General features: G+C 41.5%; 2 protein-coding genes across 4 annotated transcripts in view; one reads left to right on the plus strand and one right to left on the minus strand.

Annotated features, from left to right (window-relative positions):
- The window catches only part of cacnb2a (calcium channel, voltage-dependent, beta 2a), a gene marked incomplete in the record, with an annotated part of 79,240 nt that extends 66,978 nt beyond the window's left edge, over positions 1–12,262 (plus strand). Inside the window, 7 exon segments of the mRNA XM_036124878.1 lie at positions 44–124; positions 225–283; positions 2,912–3,021; positions 4,778–4,929; positions 5,801–5,896; positions 6,430–6,612; positions 8,565–12,262. Coding sequence (XP_035980771.1) covers positions 44–124; positions 225–283; positions 2,912–3,021; positions 4,778–4,929; positions 5,801–5,896; positions 6,430–6,612; positions 8,565–9,326 — 1,443 coding nt within the window.
- Positions 12,263–12,986: 724 nt separating this feature from the next.
- On the minus strand, positions 12,987–22,207 carry nsun6 (NOP2/Sun RNA methyltransferase 6). Of its 3 annotated transcripts, none has more exons than XM_012853178.3 (12): positions 22,136–22,207; positions 21,696–21,797; positions 20,126–20,281; positions 19,952–20,049; positions 19,685–19,791; positions 19,308–19,461; positions 17,925–18,006; positions 17,645–17,764; positions 15,344–15,488; positions 15,110–15,255; positions 13,347–13,472; positions 12,987–13,268 (listed from the first exon to the last, which is right to left on the minus strand). In XM_012853178.3, exons 2-12 carry the CDS (start codon positions 21,768–21,770, stop codon positions 13,089–13,091), a joined length of 1,389 nt encoding a protein of 462 aa, XP_012708632.2. In that variant the 5' UTR covers positions 21,771–21,797; positions 22,136–22,207; the 3' UTR covers positions 12,987–13,088. The 3 variants fall into 3 exon arrangements, with proteins under 3 accessions (XP_012708632.2, XP_035980772.1, XP_021166619.2); XM_036124879.1 differs by having other exon boundaries at positions 19,952–20,046; positions 22,136–22,183; XM_021310944.2 differs by lacking the exon at positions 22,136–22,207 and adding an exon at positions 21,878–22,048.
- Positions 22,208–22,400: the final 193 nt, after the last annotated feature.

Raw genomic sequence — 22,400 nt, forward strand, 5'->3', positions numbered from 1 at the left:
TGTGTAAAAACTTTTTTTCCCTTCCTTCCGCTTGTCTTAAAAGACGGAGCACATTCCCCCGTACGACGTTGTGCCTTCCATGCGACCCGTGGTTCTGGTTGGACCGTCACTGAAGGGCTACGAGGTGCGGCGAAGCTTTTTTGCATTTAAAACTCCTTTTGTCTGATCATTGTGAGACAACCGTCGTCTTCAGTCGCCTTCTCTTGTGAATCCCTTGTCAACAGGTGACGGACATGATGCAAAAAGCACTGTTTGACTTCCTGAAACACAGATTTGAGGGAAGGTGAGTTCCCTCAACTTATATAAAAAAAAAAAAACAACACATGTATCTTATCCCGCTTCCTTCCTGGATTCACTTCCTCTCTCCCTGTCTATAGGCCGGTATTTATCCGTCCCCAGAGGTTAGAGAAGGGAGTGTGTAACAAGTTTGTTTGGCCTGGAGATGTGTGCTGCTGCTTTAAATAGGCCCTCTTCATGTCCTTAATAGGCCATAGTGAGCCCTGGAGCAGAGCAGGACTCTTCTTACTCAGCGCTGAAGCAATGAAGTTACTTGAGCTTAACTCGTGCTGTCGGCGGCAGCGAAGAGCGCCGCTCACTTGACTGTAATCGGATAATGATAGGATGCCATTTGGCCTGCCATCTTTGCTTTCTAGTTTTTTTCCCCCACTGTTTTCCTTCAAAACAGAAAACATCTTCTCACCGTAATCCGTTGCTCATGTGGACTGTGTTTGAATGCAACACGTGTCAGAAGAATCACCCTCAGACAAAATAGCGGCGGCCTTGCTAAGTCGACAGGATTTTACTTCTCAAAACCTCCAGTACATGAGGAACACAAGTAAAGTTTTCTACGTGAGATTATAAGTGACGCCCATCTGCGAAGTATAGAATAACTGGATGCTCGTATAAGTCACCAGCTGGATTTAAACTCTCAGCTGCCGATTACAAGACCACTACCACGCATACGCAAATTAGATTATAGTAACATGTGAAACACGCGTGCAATGTTTCTGTACGTGTTTCACCTGTGGCAATTGTTTATTGACGTAAAAAAAAAAAACGTGTAAAAGCTTGAAACCAATTTCCACAGGCGTTTGATATGTGGAAATTGTATTATGTGGTTAGAAAGTGAAACAAATATAAAACCATGTGGGAAAAATGTCCACAAGCTTTACATTTGGAGACAATGTTGTGTAGTGACGCGTGAAACGTTTAATAGCCGTTTAACGGTTGGAACATATGCTCAGTTGTTTTAACACGTGGAACCTTTGTTGTAGAGTAGAATGTGAAACGAGCATAAAAACGCATTGGCGCGGCACATTTTGCAGCGAGTTTCACATGTGGAACCTGTTGCGTTGTAAAAACTTTTGACATGTGAAGCATTCTTCCTTGTTTTTTTTTCTTCTACCCATTTGAAAATTCTGTTACTTTCCACATGGGAAATGTTAGTACATGTTACTATGTATGAAAAGTGTGTAAAATCCTCTGACTTTAAACATTTTTTTCACACGTTTCACATGCGTAAGCTACATATTGTAACATTTCACATGTGCAAATTGACTTCTGGGTAAAATACCTGAAAACCTTGTCCAAGCATGTTTCAAATGTGAAATGTGGGAGTGTTTCACACGTGATCACAAAAAACAAAAACAAAAAAAAAACATCACAGGTGCCCCATTCTACTACTATTTCATTACCTTGAATGCGCTAAAATAATAAACATGATCCAAACACAAGTCAGTTTGAGGAATTTAGTGTGGACAGTTGTATAGAAAAAAGGTTTAAGGTCACAAATCCTGCAGAAGGTTTCCAGTATTTATCACATGTTGCGATCTCCTTGTAAGGCACACTTTGCTTTACTGGGCATCCATTGAGTCTTCAACTGGTATAAAAACTATCTGAGGAATTAAACTTTTTTTTTTTTTCTGCCCAAATCAAACACAGAGTAGTTCCTTGATCATCTGTTCTGCTTTTTAGCCGTCTTGTTTGCTTTAATGTGAGCCAAAAAGTATCTCAGAAATGACTAAAACAGGAATCTGCGTTATTTTCACTATAACTGAACATGATGGGATTGGATTGGTGCTCGAAGCAGCAAATAAGAATAAATATGGGATCATTATGAGGCAAGTTTTCCTTTGTTTCTTTACAACATTGTTTCAGTTTAATGGAGTTTTGCAGACATTCATTTCTACACAGCTCTTTTAGGGTTCTACCTCAGGATTTTGTAAAGATTGAAAAAGAAGTAGGGGGGGGGGCAACTTTGCTTTCTTGAGTCATGCTTTCATATTCTTCTGAGAAATTATAGGCTTTGACCTTGCAACCCCTACAAACAGACCAATAGAGTCTGAAATGGAGCTTTTGGGTATTTTACAATCTCTAACTGTTGTTTCTTTACCTAAAAAAAAAAAATCTTTATTGATCCTAAAAGGAAATTAAATGTTCTCATAACTCATACTATTCAGGTTTGTTGTAGAGGCTGATGGCTGCAGGCAGGAAGGATCTCCGGTAGAGGTGTGTCAGGAGAAGCCTCTGACTGAAAACAACAGTTTGATGAAGATGACGCTCAGGGTTGTCTGTAATGTTCTTCGTTTTATGAAGAATCCTTCTTTGCACAATCATCTCCAGAGCCTTTCTCATTAGCCTGACCATTTCTATGCCACTGGCCCTGATGCTGCTAATCAAAGAGAGGATGTCAGCACAGATAAATCTCTCTGCACTGTTTGGAAAAGACAATTCCCAGATTATTGGTGTTTTATCCCCATATTATTGCGTAACACATGCCAGAACGCTTTATTTCTGTGCTTTAGATTAAATGCAGCGAGGCTTGAAGTGTTGGTTCATAGAACGCGTTCGAGCACAAGTCGGAAATTTGAAACCTGTGTTTCAATCTTGTTTTTTTTTTTTTTTTTTTCAGAATTTCAATCACCCGTGTCACGGCGGACATCTCGCTCGCCAAACGCTCGGTCCTGAACAACCCCAGCAAGCACGCCATCATCGAGCGCTCCAACACCCGCTCCAACCTGGGTAGGTTTGCTCTAAATCAGCCTGGGAACATCTGGGTTCCCTGATTCATAATGTGCTTAAGGAGAAAAGTTGACGCAGAGACGGAAGGAAACAATTATAGCAACTCTTGACAACAGGAACAATTACTCCCAAAAGCTCTCTGCTGCCCCCCCCCCTTTGTTGGGGAATGAAAGCTTGAGCACGAAGTTACGATAACGAGCTCCACAGCTGCTCTGATATGACTGAGGTTGATTAGAGTTTAGATGTGATTAGAATGAAAGGGATTCCTGAGCGAAATGGAGGCAACGGAGGCTAATCTCGGCTATTTATCAGCAGAAGCATCAGCCAGCAGCTACAGCAGCACTTGGAACCCTGGCCAAAGTGAATAATGGAGGCAAAACATGTTATTATATCAAGCGTTTTTAAAGATCTTGTCAATTAAGAGAGTCGCCACACCGTTTGATGATGATTTGGCCATTTTCTTGTAGTTGTTTTTTTTTTTTTTTTTTTTTTTAAGCGCCTCTAATGGGTTTCTGAACTGAACATGACAGAACGGATACTTAAAGCAAATGCTTGTGTTTACTTTATATTTAATGAGTCCCACATGAGATCTATTGAGTCCTATTGAGTCGTTTCCCCAGCAAAAATATCCCTCTCTTTATGAAATAATTGAATATAATAAGATGGCTTAAAAGAAAATCACTGGAAGATTAAAAAATCTATTTGGGTAAAAGAGTTATTGAGAACGAGTGGAATTACTTTTCTGCTTTTTTTTGTTTTATTTTGTCAGGATAATCACACTTTGAAGGAGCTGTGGTTCCTACAGTTGGATTAGACCCTTTTTCTCGTGTTTTTACTTCAAACCTGGTTGCTGCTGGTGGTTTTGAACCTTTACTCCTTGCTTTGCAGTCGGCTTAAATCTCAAATGTCAGAGTCGTTTGCATCCTGTAATGTGTAGCATTAGCCAATGAGGCTGGTTCTTAAAAGTTTGAACTCATTCAAATATTCTTCTGGCCTGGAAAAGCAAAGAAGAAGCATGAGATTTGAGTTAAATATTTCCAGTTTAGGTATGCATGGGAAAAAAGCAATAAAGGACTGCAAATATTACAAATTCCTGTTGTGTGCATATGTCCATTCATTATTGCTTTCATCTATCCATCTGTCCGTCCAATCATCCTTCCATCCATCTGCTCATTCCACCGTCTCCATTTGTCTCCCCGGTTTGTAGTTTTTGGAAACATCAGACAATAATGAATTCAAAATGGCTCAAAAGGTCCTGAAAACTTGAAAAAGTGAGGAACTTTGAAATAAAAAGTAAATGAAAGTTCCTTTACTGCAAAAACTGATCTAAAAATAACTCAAATGTTCTTAAAATCAGTGTATTTGTCCTTGATTTGAGCAGGTGAATAAGATGATTTGCCAATGGAATAAGATTTTTGCACTTAAAATAGGAACAATTCATCTCCATCATCTTATTTCAAGTGCAGGATGTCTAATTATCTTATTTTAGGGGTAAAAATACTCGTTCCATTGGCAGATAGTCTTATTTACCTGCTCAAATCAAGGATAAATACACTAACTTTAAGAACATTTTACTTATTTTTAGATCCGTTTTTGCAGCTCTTAGTTTCTAACAGAACCCCAACCACCCCCCAGGTCCTCATGTTTTAAAACTCACGTTTCACTTATTGCACAACCCTCAACCAAAAAGCAGTCATAAAGCAACGTTTCCCCACAGTCCTGATAAAAAAAATTTAAATAAATCTTATCCTTACAGCCGAAGTCCAAAGTGAGATCGAGCGTATTTTTGAACTGGCCCGCACGTTGCAGCTGGTGGTTCTGGATGCCGACACCATCAACCATCCGTCTCAGCTGGGAAAGACATCGCTCGCCCCCATCATCGTCTACGTGAAGATCACCTCCCCCAAGGTGAGACTAAAGCAGCCCCAATCGCATCTTTCTGCAGGTCGTTGCTCTCCTCCTCGTCTCTCAGAGTGTCTCAGCTTGTGTTTTCTTCCCGTAACTTCTCCGCTCCCTGGTTATAATCTTAAATCCAGCATGTCAGGCGGGACTGGCAAAATGCGGGAAAGAGATGTAAGGGAGGACTGATTCATCGCTCTGACCTTCAGCAAGTGTAAAAAAAAAAAAGAAGAAAAAAAAGAAGGACCTCTTGAATCAGAGATTGATGGAAACAGGGGTGTGAGTAATGCAAAAAGAAAAAAAAAAGAAAAGACGCTGCTAAAGATAAAAACGATGCAGCTTTAAATCTGTGGATGCTTTTCAAAGAGAGATGTAACGAATTGCTTTTAATTTCTGTCCTGTCTGCCACCGCATACCTACCTAAAGAGAAATTCATGGCTTATTACGCACAATTCAATTTGGCAATAAACAGTGAGGGGAGAAGTAGTCAAACCAATAAATTATGTTTTATTATTTCAATGCACCAAAACCATTAAACAAATGATCATATTTTGACCTAAACCAAACTTCTTCAGTACTTTTTCTTTTTCCAGTCGGCTAGATTTTCTAATATTTTAAAGTGGTATTGACCAGTATTTATTTAGGATTCCTAAAATCCTTTGAAACTTTTTCCCTGGGCTTTAGCTGTTTTATATTTTTTTTTACTAATTTATTGTCCGATCCAGCAGCCTTTAAGCCAGTTGGTAAAGATTTTCATGCTGACTCAAACATCACCAGAACATCGTTTTTTGGGGGATTAACAGGAATGTACTGTAGCGTTTCCTCGCACCAAGTGTCGATTTAACACAATAGTTTGTCTTCTGCCCTTATTTGCCTTCAGGTGCTGCAGCGGCTCATCAAGTCCAGGGGAAAGTCTCAGGCCAAACACCTAAATGTCCAGATGGTGGCCGCCGACAAGTTGGCTCAGTGTCCTTCCGTGAGTGCAGCCAGATCATCTCTGATGGGACAGGGCTTTTAAATTACCTTCGGCTCGGTGCTTTATTGGCCCTAAATTAAAGTTTTTTTGGGGTTTTTTTTTTCCCCCGCTGCGGTTTCTTTTGCTGAAAGCTTTCTAATTCTCACCAGTTCTATTTCCACTCCTCATTAATCTGCTTAGCTATTATTTTTGAAAGTGAAGCGAGCACCCCCGGCTTGCCAAAGAGCGGGCTTAATTTAATTCAAAATAGCTCTGGGTGTCCTCGGGGAATCGCCATTCAAGGCTTGCCTGAGAATTAACCGCTAAAGTTGGGATATGTCGTTCAGAGGGATGTTTGTTTAACATTAGCTCTGACATTCTCTATTCATGAAAATCAGCGCATGTTTTTTAAGCGTGCCTGTTTTCGTCCGTCGTTTTTCTCACGACGTGCCAACGGCCAATTCCTCCGCAACACGGTCGGATATTTCCTGACCTGATCCGAGTCCTGTGTCTGCTTCGTTTCCTTAAACCGCGACCGTCTTTCCTTCTCCCAGGAGATGTTTGACATCATCCTCGATGAGAACCAGCTGGAAGACGCGTGTGAGCACATGGCCGATTACCTGGAAGCCTACTGGAGGAGCACTCACCCCACCAGCTCCAGCCCCCCAGACCCAGTGCTAACGAACCTACCCGCAGCGGCCCTGCCCAACGCGCCCGCACCGGCCTCCGGCGTGCAGGTACGAACGTAGAGGAGTCCGCCACCATTACACAGAATTGACGTTTCGGGGAAAAAGAAACTAGAGTCAATCACAAGTGTTATCAGAGTAATAAAAAGGGGCTTGATGGAATGTCATTTTGTGTCTATAGTGTATTGCTATATTCATTGTATTGATGGTGTATTTGTACACCATCACATTTTGTCACATTGCAACTACATATTTCATTTTATTTATCTGGGTTTTGATGGGATAGACCAACATAACTGTGAAGTGGAAGGAAAAACATGTTTTAAATCATAATATAAAATAAAGAAAAAAACTAAAAGTTTTGTTGGCCCAGAACCGGAATCTCCAACTATTGAATTATGGTTACGATTTTTTTTTTTTCTAAATAGGCCCTGTTTGTGAAGAAAAACACAAGCCTAATATTTCAGTTACATTAAATCTTTTCTAGTGTTTTTTTCCCCTAACTGTCCTTACAATAGCTTGGAGCATTGCTTTTCATTTTACTGAACTTTGCTTTAAGGCTGGTTCACACGGCAGGATTTTAAACTCGATTTTTGCCCCGATCTCCCCCTTCTGAGAGGCGCCGACTATCAACGTGTCTCTTAAAATAATCTTAAGAGATTATCCTACCATGTGTGGTGGGTTAAGAGCGATCGGGTCCGCTCGGTAGAACATCAAATCTCAAATCAGGGATATTCAACATGTTGGATTGTCTTGGCCCGATATCCTACCGTGTGTTATGGTGTCTCCTGAAGACAAACGAGCACAGAGCCAGTTGAATGTGACGTGTAGCCAATCAGAAAGCACGGCGAGGGATTCCCAGAGAGAAAAAAACAAAACAACTCACCTCCATATCATATTGCATCAAGCGTAGAACCCCCCTGGTCTCGTCTTCTTTTTTCTTTTTGTCATGTTTTCTTTCTCTATTCAAATTAGTCCACAGACTATCGCTATTATTCTTCCTGGTCGTCCATGTTTATCTACTCTGACCTCTTGAGAGGATTCGTAAGATTTCCCGTCTGACATCTGAATGATCTTAAGCGAAATCTGTGCGTGTGCGGTGTGTTGAGCTTGCCGTCTGACAGGACACTGTACGACCAAACGTTTTATCTTGGATCTTTTATCGTCACTGGCTTTGAAAATCGGCCGACTTATTTTAAAATCCTGCCGTGTGAACCGGCTCCTCTACAACTTTCTCCCTGACCTACCTGCTGTTTTTCTTGCTCTTCGTGATGCTGTCCGTTCAAACCTCTGAGGCCTTCAGGGGCTGAATTTACACTGATATAAAATTACACACTTTTTACTCTATTTCGTACTCACGTTAAGGACTGAACACAAATTCCACACACTTTAGATATTTTTATTTTTTTTTTTTTGGTGGGGGGGGGGGGGTTAAAAAGCTCATATTTACTTCCATTTCTAAACCATGCACTCCTTATGTTGACCTGACACGAACCGCCAATGGAATACCTTGAAGCTTGTGGCTGTAAAGTAACAAAATGTGTTAAAGTTAAATCACGTATACTTTTGCAGACGCTGTGAACTACATGTTTCTGTACCTCTACCTGTTGACGGGTATTCAGAGTAGCTTGTAAAAAGTGTTTATTAGAACTCTTTCTCCACCCACTGCCATCACATTGGGACACATTAGACAGAGAATGAGGACAATGGCGATGTCGATGAGGATCAGGAGTGAGCTGATATTTGCTCATGTGGTAAGTGTGGCGACGTCGTGCTACCGGGGTGGAAATTGAGGAGTGCGGTGTAGTTTGAAACCTTGGCCGGACTTGACAAACACCTGTGTGCTCTTGTGTGATGGTCAATGCGGTGAAGCTGCGCATGACGTTAACGGCCTGTGTGCCGAACGGATTATGGTGAGGAACGTTTTGTGAGTTTGCCGTGACGTTTTTCGTGGACGTTCTCGTTTGTTTCGTCCCTCGTTAATAATGTCTCGCTGGTTCCAGGGCAACGGGACTGAGCAGAAAGGGGACAAGGCGTCGGCGGAGAGGAAGGAGTCCAAAGAAGACAACCAGCAGCATCATCACCATCACAAGCACCACCACCACCACCACCAGAGCCAGGACCAGGCAGACATTGAGGCTGAGGGGGACAGCAATGAGGAGGAGGGACCTCTAAGGACAGAGTCTGGCAAGAGAGCGCCGCACATCCACCACAGGTCTTCATCCACCAGGACTGAGCACCACAACCACCATCACCACCACCACCACAGCGGCAGAGCCAGGGGCCTTTCTCGGCAGGAGACTTTGGACTCGGAGACCCCCGAAAGCCGAGAGAGTCGGGAGAGCAAGGACTCTGCTCGCATCGAGCCGCGGGCTCCGCTCCGCCACCAGGACGAGGAAGAAGACGAGGAAGAAGAAGAAGAAGAAGACGACGACGACGAGGAGGAATTAGGGGAGGGGCACCCCCAGCGGCAGCACCGTTACGAGCCGCTGCCCCACCGGGACCACAACCACCATCACCACCACCACCATCACCGCAGCGGAGCGGACGAGGCCGGGCAGGGACATCACCGCTCAAAGGAGCGCGAGCAGGACCACAACGAGCGAAACAAGCAGCGCTCCCACCACCACCACCGCCCGGCGCGTGACAACCACCACCACAGCTACGAGCGGGACAGGGAGAGGGACCGAGAGGGGGAGGTGGCTCCCAAACGGAGAGGCGAGGCAGGCGAGGTGTGGTCCAGAGACGCTCACATCCATCAGTGACAGACCTGCTGAAGCCCCTCCGGACTCTTCGTTCCCCCATCATGCTGCTAAACCCTAAAGCAACCCCTTCCTCTCCCCTTCTTTGTAAATGGTCTCACATCTTTTACAGGATTTGATTACATAGATATTATATATATATATATATATATATATATATATATATATATATATATATATATATATATATATATATATATATATATATATATACGTATGTGTGTATCTATGCATAGACGTCGTTTATGTGTGGATATGCATGACTATTTTCAAATATGCATATTTTAAACCTATGTTTTGATAAAGCATGACACGAAAGCAGAATTTTTTTCTGTACTGAGCTGTGCTTTCTGTGATTAGCATTATAATTTTTATTATTATTTTTTTTAATATTATTGTTAAGTTTTATTGCTTGCTACCACTTGAATAACGTGTTCCTTCAGACTACTGCGGGGTGGGGGTGGGTGGGGTGTTACGAGCCAACACAACAGTCTGATGCTGTGGTTACGGATTAGTTTGTCAGTTTGGGAAATTTGCTCGCGTGGATCAGAACCCAGTAAAAAGCAGCTGGATTATTTATTTCTAGTGCAAAAGTTCTGCAACCAATATTGGCAAGTCGATGAGTAAACAACTGTGTGTTTACCTGAAATAACTTTGTTCTAATGCAACTGTACTGCCAGAACTATTACTGAAGATGGATGCTGGTTTTAAGAGATGCACGTGCTAAGCCACGCCCATTTATCACAAATGGGGGCGTGGTTTACAGAAGGCCACGCCCAGAAGGTGTATCTGCACAACTATGTTCTAATACTACATTGCTGGAGAAATATTCCTGTTATGAAGGTTGAAGCTGGTTTGGAGGGATGTGGGTTTAACTCTAATATCATTTTAACCAAAAACGGCAAGATCTTTCATCCTGAACCCAGAGATGTGAAATGTATGATCCCTTTTACTATGATGGTTATAGTGGGAGATTTTCTCAGATGCCAGGCTTACCCTTGACAAGGAGGGCATGGCATGAGCAACAAACTATATCTGATCTTTCACTAAAAATCACCTACCGAGCTAAGGTTTTGAGTTTATATATGACTTAAACTGAAAGTTTGATACACTCGTGAACAAACGGCACTTTTTATCAAATAACATTTATATCTCCAAATCTATTTGCATTATTCCAATGAATTTGGGCTTGTCTTTTTAATATGCTTCGTAAAAAAAAATATCACTCAAAAGACAAAATTAAGAAGATTTTAAAAACCTTATGACAAAATTGTGTCTTTAAAGAGTTTAAAGAGTTGCTGCAATCCTAAACGGAGAGTCTTATGTAGGGATGTACTGATCAACATTACAAAACCCAGGTGAGATAGAGGCAGCTACTGATAAAAAAAAAATATATATATAAATCTCAAATCTCAGTCACAACTTGGAAAAAAAAATAAGGGTTGCAGTAAAAACCTTTTTATGATTGGGTGCAGAACATTTGCATTTGACTGTATTATTTTATGCTAAGACACATCAGGTTCTTTGCGGTACTTCTTCAACAGCTTATCCATTGAAAAAGATCAAACACGTACTCTCAGTGAATCTTGCTTTGTTTAATCTGCAGGAAAACGTGACAGTAGGGCTTTACAGGAACATAAGCTGACGTTAGGCTTCAGATTGACCAGAAACTTGAACATACCCACCTACACAGAGAGCATTTTTCCCAAAGTGTCAGACTACTTTTAATGTTCTGTTCAATTTTACCTGCTCAATTCCTTTTTTTCTTCTTCTTCTTTCTGTATCCACAGTTTCAGACATCTAGTTTTGATGTATTTATGCCTCCTTCAAGGCGGACTCTATGAGACAAATGAGCTCAACAGTAACTTCCTCTCTAGACATACAGTGATGTTCTTCTTATGGGTCCAAAAACATTTTCTGCCATTTGTACAACCCATTTTTATCCTGTATTTTGTCTCCGATTCATACTGGTTTCAGACAGAAGAGGATTGATATAACGCGTTGGAAATCTCCATTCGGGTTCATCTTTTATCAAGCCTGACCCATTTTCTAACGAATGTTGTTTAATTCCCACCTGGACTCCCACTTCTTCCTCACAGTACAAAGAATGTTACTTACAGGAAATGTTGTCCAGAATGTTCTGCACTTAAAAAAAAACATGCATTCATAAAACAAGTCGTTTTAAATCTTCTTATCTGCCATCTGTTCACTCCCCCAACCTGATCAGTGCAGTTTCCAACGAATATTTCTGCTCAAGCTGTGTCTTACATGCTGACACTTTTTTTTTTCTTCTTCCCATTTTGATTCCTCTGTTTTCACTCCATCCCCTCTTTTTCGTTCTCACCTGATAACTGTAATTATTATATATTAAAAAAAAAAACTATTTCTATGCTACATTTGTAGCCCCACAGATTTTATATTAGTGTACATGTGTATGTACATAACGCATAAATATGAAGAATAAAGTCGACGACAGAGAACTGTAACTGCGAGGGAAGATTTTGATGTGTGCTTTGTCAGAAGAGTCAGTTTCACGAGGGATGCTGCGTCTATAAATAGTCGAGAGAAACTCTGATGAAAAAAAAAAAAAAAGATGAGAGAGGAAGGCTCACCGGCCCTCCCCGCCCAGTCGTCATGACAACCTCTACATCAGTGACAACACGGCGCGTCTAAAATAGCGGGGCGCGTCTTCACGCAGAGCTGCCGCCTAAACACACAAGTCGTCCTATACAGATGCAGCGGATCGGACCTTCTTAATAACACCAGCAGTCCAGCTGCTTCTGTACCTATAACCACTATAAGTCCATACAGATGGACTTATAGTGGTTTTGTGAATGCTTAGAAAAACCCAGGTAAAGTTTGCTGCACAAACATAGATCAGATTTAATTGCATAACTGACTGTGAGCAATCAAAATCCTTATCACTGTTACAAAAAAAAGATAAATAAGAAATGCTTCAGTAATTTTAAGGCCCTGCATGGCTGGGCTCAGCTGCTGCCTCAACCAGGCATGTTCACAAGTGATGGAAGGCTGGAGCAGGAGATGGACGGACCTTAATCCGTCAGTAATTTAGACGCAGCACAAGCCGAAAAGCACTACTCTTGATTTATTGATCTATAAACACAGCCATGTATTTTTTATTTATTTATTTTTTTTAAACATAGGCGCTCTCACTAATGCCCAGGGTGCAATTAGGTCAAGGGGTGGAAAGAGTCTTTGGAGGAAAACAAGTTTCCGTGTGAGTACTGTGATTAAAGTGGCTGCTTAGCTTGATAATGAATTTGGTATCTGATGCGAGATCCCTACCTGGGGGCGAAATTAAAAGCTGGTTTCCCTGTTTCTAAGGAATCTGGACTGCATTTGATCAACTTTTTTGGCATGGAGACATCCGACGGACTAATTGGACCTCCTGCTTGTCTGCGGCGCCAATGAATCGTTAATACCTCGTATGACCTCTTTCTGCATGCTACTTCCTGAATCCAGTGAATCCATCGTCACCATGGCAGCTGTGTCGTCACTGTTGTCACGGCGACCACAGCGCTGCTGCTGCTGCTGCTCCTTCAGCCTCCCTCCCTCTCCTGCTCTCTGTGTTTGTAAAGCTTAGCCCTATATGGCCCGCAGTTTTAGAGAGCAGCTGTTAAGAGGCGGAAGCTGTAAACTAGAGCAAGTCCGCCCGTTTTATATGGCCCATCAAAAGTATACACAGCGTCTCAGTGTAAACGATAGAGTTCCCCCGTCTGGGTGCGAGGAAACACATCCTGGCGGTCAGGTTTTCAGGAACTTGGCGATGAAGAAGCCGATGGTGTCCCTGTCGGCCCTGCTGGCGAGGGGGGCCGTCGTTTCTATCTGATCCCAGCTCAGCTCGGGGCTGAACCTCTGGAGGACGCGTAGCTGCTCGGGTGACAGTCCGGCTCCCAGCATGCCCTCCGCACCGATGTGAGGTTCCTGGGAAGCAGGAAGACTCAGTGGCATGTCTTCATATCACGGAGCTCTGAATCTGTCCGTGCAGCGAGATTATCTTACCTGCGGCTGCAGAGTGAGGCAGGGGAAAGCACCGAGGGCCCAGGCTACCTGCTCCTCATTCTCTGCTAGAGTGATGGTGCAGGTGCTGTAGACCAAAACTCCACCTTTCTTTAACAACCGCACCGCCTGCAGCAGCAGCAAAGACAAATGCACTCTTTAAACTCAAAGCAGCAATAATCAACACTGGGTGGAACCCTGATTTAGAGAGACTTTCAGAACATAATCCTGCTGTTCTGGCCAGATACTCGTGTTATTTTCCTAATGAAAGATAACTACTTTCAGTGTACAAACATTAAACAAAACTTAATTGAACCAGGTCAAAGCGCGCTTCCTAATTCCTTAAAAAAAATACAATGAATATATTAAATGCAATAAAAATTTACCTGCCACAGAAATTATTAGAGAAAAGTCTGTTTTTTACCAAGTCAATCCTACCAGCCAATACTTATCTAATTCAAAAGGAAAATGTTAGTTTTTTATAACATGCTAATTTTGGAATATTAGCTGTAGGCGTAATACCTAATGCTAGCATAGCTGGTACTGCTAGTATTCTAAATAATGGCGGCATATGAACTATTTTAAACATACTGAAAAGTTAATGTTAGTCAAAATGACTAAAATGACAAGCTAATATTAATTAATGTATTAGACTAGATCCCCAAACATGCTAATGTTATGATTTTATGGATAAAGGGCATATATGTTAGCATACCAGACAGTTAGCTACTGCTAGCTCACATGCTATAAGTAGCTTTTTAGGTCACTCCAGCTTATTAAATAATGTTAGCGCAACACCTATCTGCTGTATAGCAAACAATGAGTGCTATCGGTTGGCATTGACCAAATAAAAGTCTTGCTAGTTTCTGATTTAATTCTTAACATGTTGGATATTGACGACAGATTTTAAAATCCCAAGAGGTAGCATTTTGGGCCCGACTACAACTAAACTTTTAATATCTTGCTGAGCAATACGCACCACTTGGCATCCATTATAAATATTTATATTGGAATAATTTTGAACTTCTGTTTTTTTTTTTGCCTGTTTTTGTGTGTAAACAAACACAAGAAATTGCTCATTGATTTCGGGGTAAAACATGGAGGCAAATAAGCAGAACAGGAAAAATCTACAATCAGCCACCTTTTTAAAAATATGCTCAGAAGGCTTATAATAAGTATGACCACCTGAATTCAACAGATTTATCATCCTAAACCATCTGTGGCCTAAAAAATGTGTGTGACAGAATACGGCAGTGGCCTACGACTTTTAGCCATTTGATAAATTTTTTCAATAAAAAAAAAATTGTTTAGTGGTGCAGTTTGTCCCAAACTATAAAAAAAGCTACAGAGCCTTGCAAAAGTATTCATACCCCTTGAAAAAGTTTTCACCTTTTGTCACAAAACAACCCCAGAAACTTCAATGTCAATTTTATGTGATAGACCAGTAAAATGTGAGTTAAATGGAAGGTAGGTTATACATGTTTTTAATGCCATGTGTATTCATTTGGTCCCCGTGGTTAATACTTTGTAGAACCACCTTCTACTGCAACTAAAGGAGCAAGTCTGTTCTGTCTCTACCAGCTTTTTTTAAAAGGGGTAAAAAGAAAAATATCCTTGTTTCCTATAGAGGCTGTTTTACTGCAGTGATTGGTGTCCAATGCTGCCCTCTACAGGTGAAAATGAGTAAACGTCAGCATTTCAAAATGGTGGGAGCATGTCATGAACCGAGAAGCAGAAGTGTTATATTTGTACGTAGTAATACCTACAGCATGAAACAACTTGCGCTGCAGTGGCTGGTAGGAGCAGACCTCCTTCAGGCTCCATTTGCAGGCCATGTTGGGCCGCTGACCCAGACCGCTGCAGGGAGCGTCCAGCAGAACCCGGTCAAAACTCTCCGGAGGAAAAGGAGGTCCTGGAGTGGGATGTGCAGAAAATTTACACTACTTGTTATCCGACTTTACCAGAAACCCACAAAGGAGCTTAAAGATGCCTGGTTTTACCTTCAGCTTGGTGGGTCGGGCCGTCGCTTACAGCATGAGTGCTGTTGAAGCAGTAAGCTTTGATGCTCTGCAGACTCAGCATCTGTGCGTTCTGACGAATGTGGTCGATCTTGTTTCGGATTCTGTCCAAGGCCACAACCTCTCCCTGTTTGGGACAGACACTAACGTTTAACTATATACTTTAGTTATTTAAAAATATCTTCAAGTATTTAAAGGAAAAAGTTGGACCAGTACTGTGTTTTTTTTTTTTTTTATTTAAAATATCTATCTATTCAAAAACCAGTTATTGAGACCGGGATCACATTTCTTAACCTGCAAGTTTCTAAATATTATCCGCTCAATATGCAATACACATGGATAGACTGGAACATTGTTAGTTAACATGAAATTCACTGTGCAGAATTCATTTCATTAGAAATGAACAGAAAATATACACCCTTACTGCTAAAGACTGTTAAACTAAACTCTGTTTCATACATTTCATACAGCAACAATAAAAGTAACAAAATTATTTTTATTTATTCATTCAAAGATATTCATATCCTTTCAACATTTCTGCATTCAGAGCCCTGAACACCTCCACATAAACATTGTGGTTGCAGCATCGTGCTACGGGAATGCTTTCTTCATCAGGGACAGGGAGGCTTGTTAGAGTTGATGGGATCATTGGTGGAGCTAAATAAAAAAGACTTGAGATTGGGCTGAAGATTCGCCTTCCAGCAGGACGATGACCATAAACATCCACCCAGAGCCGAACTGAAATGGTTTAGCTCAGCGGTGTCCAAAGTCAGTCCTCAAACGCCAGACTGAAGTTGATGTTCACAGATACTTTACATCTAATCTGATCGAGTTTTCCAAAAGAGGAATGGGCAAGAATTACCATCTAAAAATGCTCTTCTTTTGGTTAAAAAAAGAAAATATCATTTCTTTATATTAATGTTCTTCTATGCATGCAGCTTTGTGGTGATCTGTCACATAAAGGCCCAATAAAGAACATTCACATCCAGGGCTGTTGTGAGGGGTACGAATACTTGCAAAGCGCCGCTGTTTAATTCTATGATCAGCCACACCCCTCTTACCTCTAAACCCGGGGTTCCCAAACTTTTTAGCCATGCGACCCCCAAAATAACAATGATAGAGCGGGGTGAGAGGGTTGTTGGGAATATATTATTTTTATATTATTTTTTGTTTGTTTTTACAATCATGAGAACAGTAAGTAATTTTAAGTCTTACAAAAAGAGCTGTTTTTTCCCCCGTGTAAAAGTGAGGAATGTTGAGCGTCTTGCTAAGATATACTTTGGTATTGGTTTCCCAAATAAGGAAATACTGACTCTTTTTAGCACATCAGCATCAAATTGTTATGAGTATCAGGGCTTTGAATTGATTTTTTTTAAACGACTGTGTGAATTTATTCTCGCAATATTATGACTTTGTCAGGCTAAAATCTTGACTTAATTCTTGTATGCAACTTTATTCTCATAATGTTCGTTATTCTTGTATACCTATTATTACTTTATTGACATAATTACCCCCCAAGAAAAACTGCAGGTTAAAGATAATACATTATTGGTTACAAAGGAGTACATTTCAACAAAGAAACTCAGAAATTTAGAGATTAACAGATTTTTTTTCACCATATTTCCAAGGGAAAAAAAGCCATACTTTTGCAAGACAAAATAATTTTTTATTAATAAAGGCATACATTTGCTATACTAAAGCAAGTATATCTCTGACATTGCATCTGGCAGCCTGCATGTGGTGTCTCAGAGCCCCCCCGGGGGATCCTGGCCCCCACGTTAGGAACGCCCCTGCTCTAAATCACACTCTTCACCAGCGACACCCTCACATCTGCAGCACGTCCAGCTCCAGTTGATCTGCAGGCTACATGCCCCATTACTGCTTCCACTGAACAGGCCTACACTGAAAAGGTCCCAGGCACAAAAGACGTGACATGTTTGGTTATCACCCCAGATGGACGCGAGTTGAATCACAGCGAACACAACCGTGCCACTGTTAAACCACTCAGAATGGCACAAATCCTCACAGATTGTGAGATCCAAAAAAATAATAATAAAGAGGCATTACAGTGCAAAACACTGTACAAAGCACCTCGCTTGTTCTCTCCCATATCAGCAACAAAATCAGGTGCCCCCACTTCATATATTGACAAATGGGCAACAGAAAACTCATTCAGGGAGCAGCAGGGAGATGCATCTGATGCATAATTCTTTTATTCGGAGTTGGTGCGCCCAACATCTAAAGCCCCCCTGGACAACTGCGTATCATAAAACACTGCTGTACCTTATCGCCCATGAGAGCAGCAATGTGGCAAGTCTTCCCTCCAGGAGCAGCACACATATCCAGGATCCGTTCTCCAGGCCGGGGCCCGAGCACGTGGCCCACCACCACAGAAGGGAGGTTCTGCAAACAAAGCCAAACAAAAAAAACAACAACAAAGCGGTTACGTTTGCAGATTATGCACACAAGAAACATTAAGAGGCTATATTTAATAAAAGCTAGACAGTGCCTGAGTGTAACAGATGAAAAATGTATCTTCCCCGCTTTGCTCTGACAGAAATACCTGCAGGAACACCATGCCGGGCAGGACGCCGTCAAAGGACGGACTCTGGTAAAGTGGATCCACCATCCGAACACCCACGCCTCTAAAAACAGCAAAATGAATACAGCCTATTAAGATAAGATAAGATAAGAAAGGCTTTATTGATCTCACAATGGAGAAATTCACTTGCCACATCGGTTCACACAAGAAGGTGCAGAGTAGGAAAGGTGCATTTGGTTATATACAGTGAATCTTCATATATACAATGGATCAAAAGACTACAAAAGAAATAGAAATGGGCATATGGTGTCTTATTTACATTCATAGTGATCTATATCTATCTATCTATCTATCTATCTATCTATCTATCTATCTATCTATATATATATATATATATATATATATATATATATATATATATATATATATATATATATATATATATATATATATATATATATATATGCCTACATACATACGTACCTACATGTATATATGTGCATATACATTCGTGTATACATTTGTACATACATACATACATGTGTACTGACATATGTTCAGGTGGTGATAGCAGCAGAAGTCACTACATCAGGATTATTGCACGGGTTGTGGCCCAGTATTGTAGATTTTCTTAATAAATTAGCATGATAAGTTTATTTATTTATTTAAAAAGTGCTGCAAGTAGAGACATTAGACAAAATGCATTGCAAGCTTAGGATGTAGCTCTAAGCCCGGCTTTAAACGCCTTCATAACATTAACCCTGACCCATCTGGTGTGTTCCTTGAGCTTCATGAAGTTGTTTGTTCTACGACTCAGAACAAACAACGTAGATTGATTTATACGGAGCTTAAATTAAACACCGGTGGACTCTATTTACTAATTAGGTGTCCTCAGGCTTTCGGTTGCTCTGGAACTTTTCAGGGACATAAAAGTAAATGGAACTGAGTAATAGATGCCACACTTTTAAGATTGTTATGTGTAAAAAAACAACTGAAAGACTATGAATCATGTGCTGGTTTTTGTTGGCCTACTGTCCCAAGTCCCAGAGAAACAACAGTAAAGTTTCGGGTTGCAATGTGACAAAATGTTAAAAAGTTCAAGGGTGTTTTACGCTCATTTACAAGTTCATCGAGAAAAACTCTTCGACGTTAAAAAAAAAAATTGCGGTCGCTTGCACGGATATATTGTTTCCAGTAATGAAGACAAATCATCTGGAAGACCCATTCTGCTTGAACTGATCCAGATGTTTTTTATTGCAAACCAAATGGGAGGAAACCTGCAAATATATTTCAGGGTCCAGAAAGACCTGAAATAAGATATTTTAGGCAAAGCTCTTAATATCTAACAAGTAATTCTAGACACGCTTAAATCGACAACGAAATCTAAAGGAAACATTGGACCACCTGGCGGGCGTATCTGTGGCGAAGATGGCCGAGCGATCCATCTGGGCCACTCCGTTCCCCACGAACACCTTGTTTCCCTGGAAGCCCGTCGCTCCACGTGTGCACCTCCCCTCTAAATCGGAGAAGACGGACACCGGGTCTCCCGCCTTCATGTCTGGAGACACAATCGCAACGTTCAGTTCAATTTCAATTCTATTTATGTAGCGCCAATTCATGAAACATGTCATCTCAAGGCACTTTACAAAGTCAAATTCAATCAGATTATACAGATTGGTCAAAAGATTTCCTATATAAAGGGAACCCAGTTGATTGCACCAAAGTCTTGACGAGCAGCTGGAGGACCTGAAGACGAGCGATATCAAACACGGCCGTCTTACACTTGGGGCTGCCGACGATCCCTGGGGCGAAGACGTGAGCCCCTCTGAGCACGGCGCTGCCGCACTGAGCGCCCACCACCACCTCGGAGCTCAGCCGCTCCACCGGTCTGGGGACACAGGGGAACACACGCAGACGCACGATGTGGATTTTGGTCGTTTCATACATGCATTTCTTCCCTTTGATCTCCTAGCTAAACGTCTCGGGCTCACATCGAGCGCGAGCTGCAGAGGTTTCGGGAAGATGATGTTGCGACGTTCCAGGCATACCTCGGGCCGTCAACGGGAAGCAGAAGCACATCTGCGAGCCGTGGGTGTGGAGCGATGCCAACAGACAGCTCTTCTGCTGACGAGTTGCACTTCTGCTGCTACAGAAATCAGAATAAGTCCCTCGTCTGCGACTCTGGTGGCAATTTTTTAACATACAGACGCCTCCTTGCTCACCTTCCTCAGCTCCTCCGTCAGCCTGAGCCCGATGTCCTCCAGAGGAGCCAGGTGAGTGCTGGCTCGCACGCACGTGTAGGAAGGCGGGTGGGACAAACAGGTGAGCAGCTTCTGGAAACGACGCTCGGCCTCCTGGAGCCCCCCGGCTGCCGACACCTGAACAAATTTAGAGAGACAACGTGACAAACGTCTTCGTTTCAGGACCGGTGGCTGAACAGGTTGGCATGGATCAGGATTTTACACACAGTCTGTACATTTTCAACGGGGGGTTGAGGTCCGGCCTACTCCAGAGGCTAATGTGTTTTTAATGAAAAGTGCTAGAAAACGCAACCGTGTCAGCCATCTAGCTACTCGCTTAAGGTGAAGTTAAAATATAAAGTACATTTTCCTTAATTATTCCACTTTGAGAACTGCACCAGTGCCACTTTCGGCTACACAGGTCCTCTTCGTGACGCTACCACTGCCATGTTTGGCAGGTTGTTTTTAGCTTTTGAGAGCTTCACTTTGACTCCTCCAAGCATCCAGAGAAAAATTATTTATCCTCTAATGAATTTCTGCTGGCTTGCTTTTTATTCACGCTTAAATCTCCTACGCTAAACAGATTTTAATACCAGACCAACATAACCAGGGTAAACACAATCAGCTGTTTCTAAATTATGATTTCATTCACTGAAGGGAAAAAAACAACTCAAAACAATCAGGCCATTTGTAAAAAAAGAAAAGAAAAACATAAAAACACAAATAATTTGCCACTCTGCCTTGAATTATGCATTATCTGTGATTCCCCACATTATGTGGTCCAGTTTCACCAGCTCTACCAGAGAAGTGTACCAAAGTGAATAGAGAAGCCAAGGAATAGTGGTGAACCTTCCCAGGAGTGGCCAGCCTATAAAACCTACTCCAAAAGCGCACTGACGACTCTGAAAGAGCAATAATGTACATCATGTAAACAAAGAGAAAGAGACTGGGTGAAAATGGCATCCACTGGAGACTTCTGAGGCTAAAACCACTGCTGACAAAAAATTAAAAAACAACACACCAGTGATCGTCTCACATTTGCCAAGAATCATCTTGATGACACCCAAGACATTTGGGAAATTATGAATGTCCGGCCATCAGTTCCTGCCCTTAAGCTCGAGTACACTGAGTGCACGCTGAAGGACAATTATCCAAAGCACACAAGCAAGTCTAACCCTAAACGGCTCCAAAACGACACAAAATGAAGGTTCCAGAACGGCCTAGTCAAAGTCCAGAATTAAATCAGACAGATATTGGCGATAAACAGATAATCTTCAACAGGCAGCTATGTGGTAAAAAAAATCTTAAACTAAGCTAAATTGAAACATGTATTCAAAGGGGAATGGAACAAATTCTTGGACATTGATGTAAAATAATCATTGCTAGTTATCTCGTACATTTGATGGCAGTTCTTGCCACCAAAGGGGGCAATAAAAAAAAATCTAGTATTGAATTTAACGAAGATATAAATTTAAAGACATAAAATTACCGCTTCTTTCTTTCTCTCTCTGTCTTAAGTCAAAACCATCATCTGTTTCAGATAAATACGTACCTCTTTGTTTAGGAAGGCACTTCTAAGATACTCTGTCACTTCGGGCTTCAGGGAGATTCTTGGAAACACTGACATTTCCCCTGTGTGCGTCAGGACGTGCGTCTGCAAACAAAAACAGTCGGTGGGTGAAAACGGTAGGACAACGTGTTGAGCATATCTGAAATACGGCTAATCTCACTGACTGAAGATTGTTCTAGCAATCTATCAAAGACTTGAAGGCGGTAAATCTTTCCAGGTTTGCATGTTGTAAAGGACCATGTGGTCGATGGTTATGTCACTTTTTTTTTTTTGCAAACATAGATCCTCTGTAAGGAAATGTTGCACTAAACGACACTTCTGACCAATTTAACACGTCCTCCTTCTATGGATGTTTGGACAACAAACCATAACATCGATTTCAACCAGAAAACTTGACTAAAACCCACCCTTCATATACTTACAGCATGGATCAGATCCCCGGTTGTTATGGCTACTACTTCCGCATGCGTCACTAGAAAAGTCACATGACAAATACACGTCTCCCCCCGTCTTGTATTATTAAAATGGAAATTTAAGAAAAATAAAATTAATAAAAAATTTGTTTTAGTTTCTTTAAGTTACTCAATTTACATACATATTTTTCATCAGTGTACTTTTGAATTACTTCCCATTGTCCTTAATTTATCAAATATGTGTACTATTTTGATGATAACGGCACACTTGACG

The sequence above is a fragment of the Fundulus heteroclitus genome, chromosome 21, assembly GCF_011125445.2.
Source record: "Fundulus heteroclitus isolate FHET01 chromosome 21, MU-UCD_Fhet_4.1, whole genome shotgun sequence".
Taxonomy (NCBI): domain Eukaryota; kingdom Metazoa; phylum Chordata; class Actinopteri; order Cyprinodontiformes; family Fundulidae; genus Fundulus; species Fundulus heteroclitus.

Excerpts from the sequence above, each read along its gene's own strand:
- nsun6 (XM_012853178.3), bottom strand. The coding sequence starts at position 21,770 with ATGTCAGTGTTTCCAAGAATCTCCCTGAAGCCCGAAGTGACAGAGTAT. Across the intron at positions 19,462-19,684 it reads GATCGTCGGCAGCCCCAAGT|ACATGAAGGCGGGAGACCCG; the intron begins GTAAGACGGCCG and ends TTGTGTCTCCAG. Across the intron at positions 18,007-19,307 it reads GCCACAGATACGCCCGCCAG|AGGCGTGGGTGTTCGGATGG; the intron begins GTGGTCCAATGT and ends TGCTGTTTTTAG.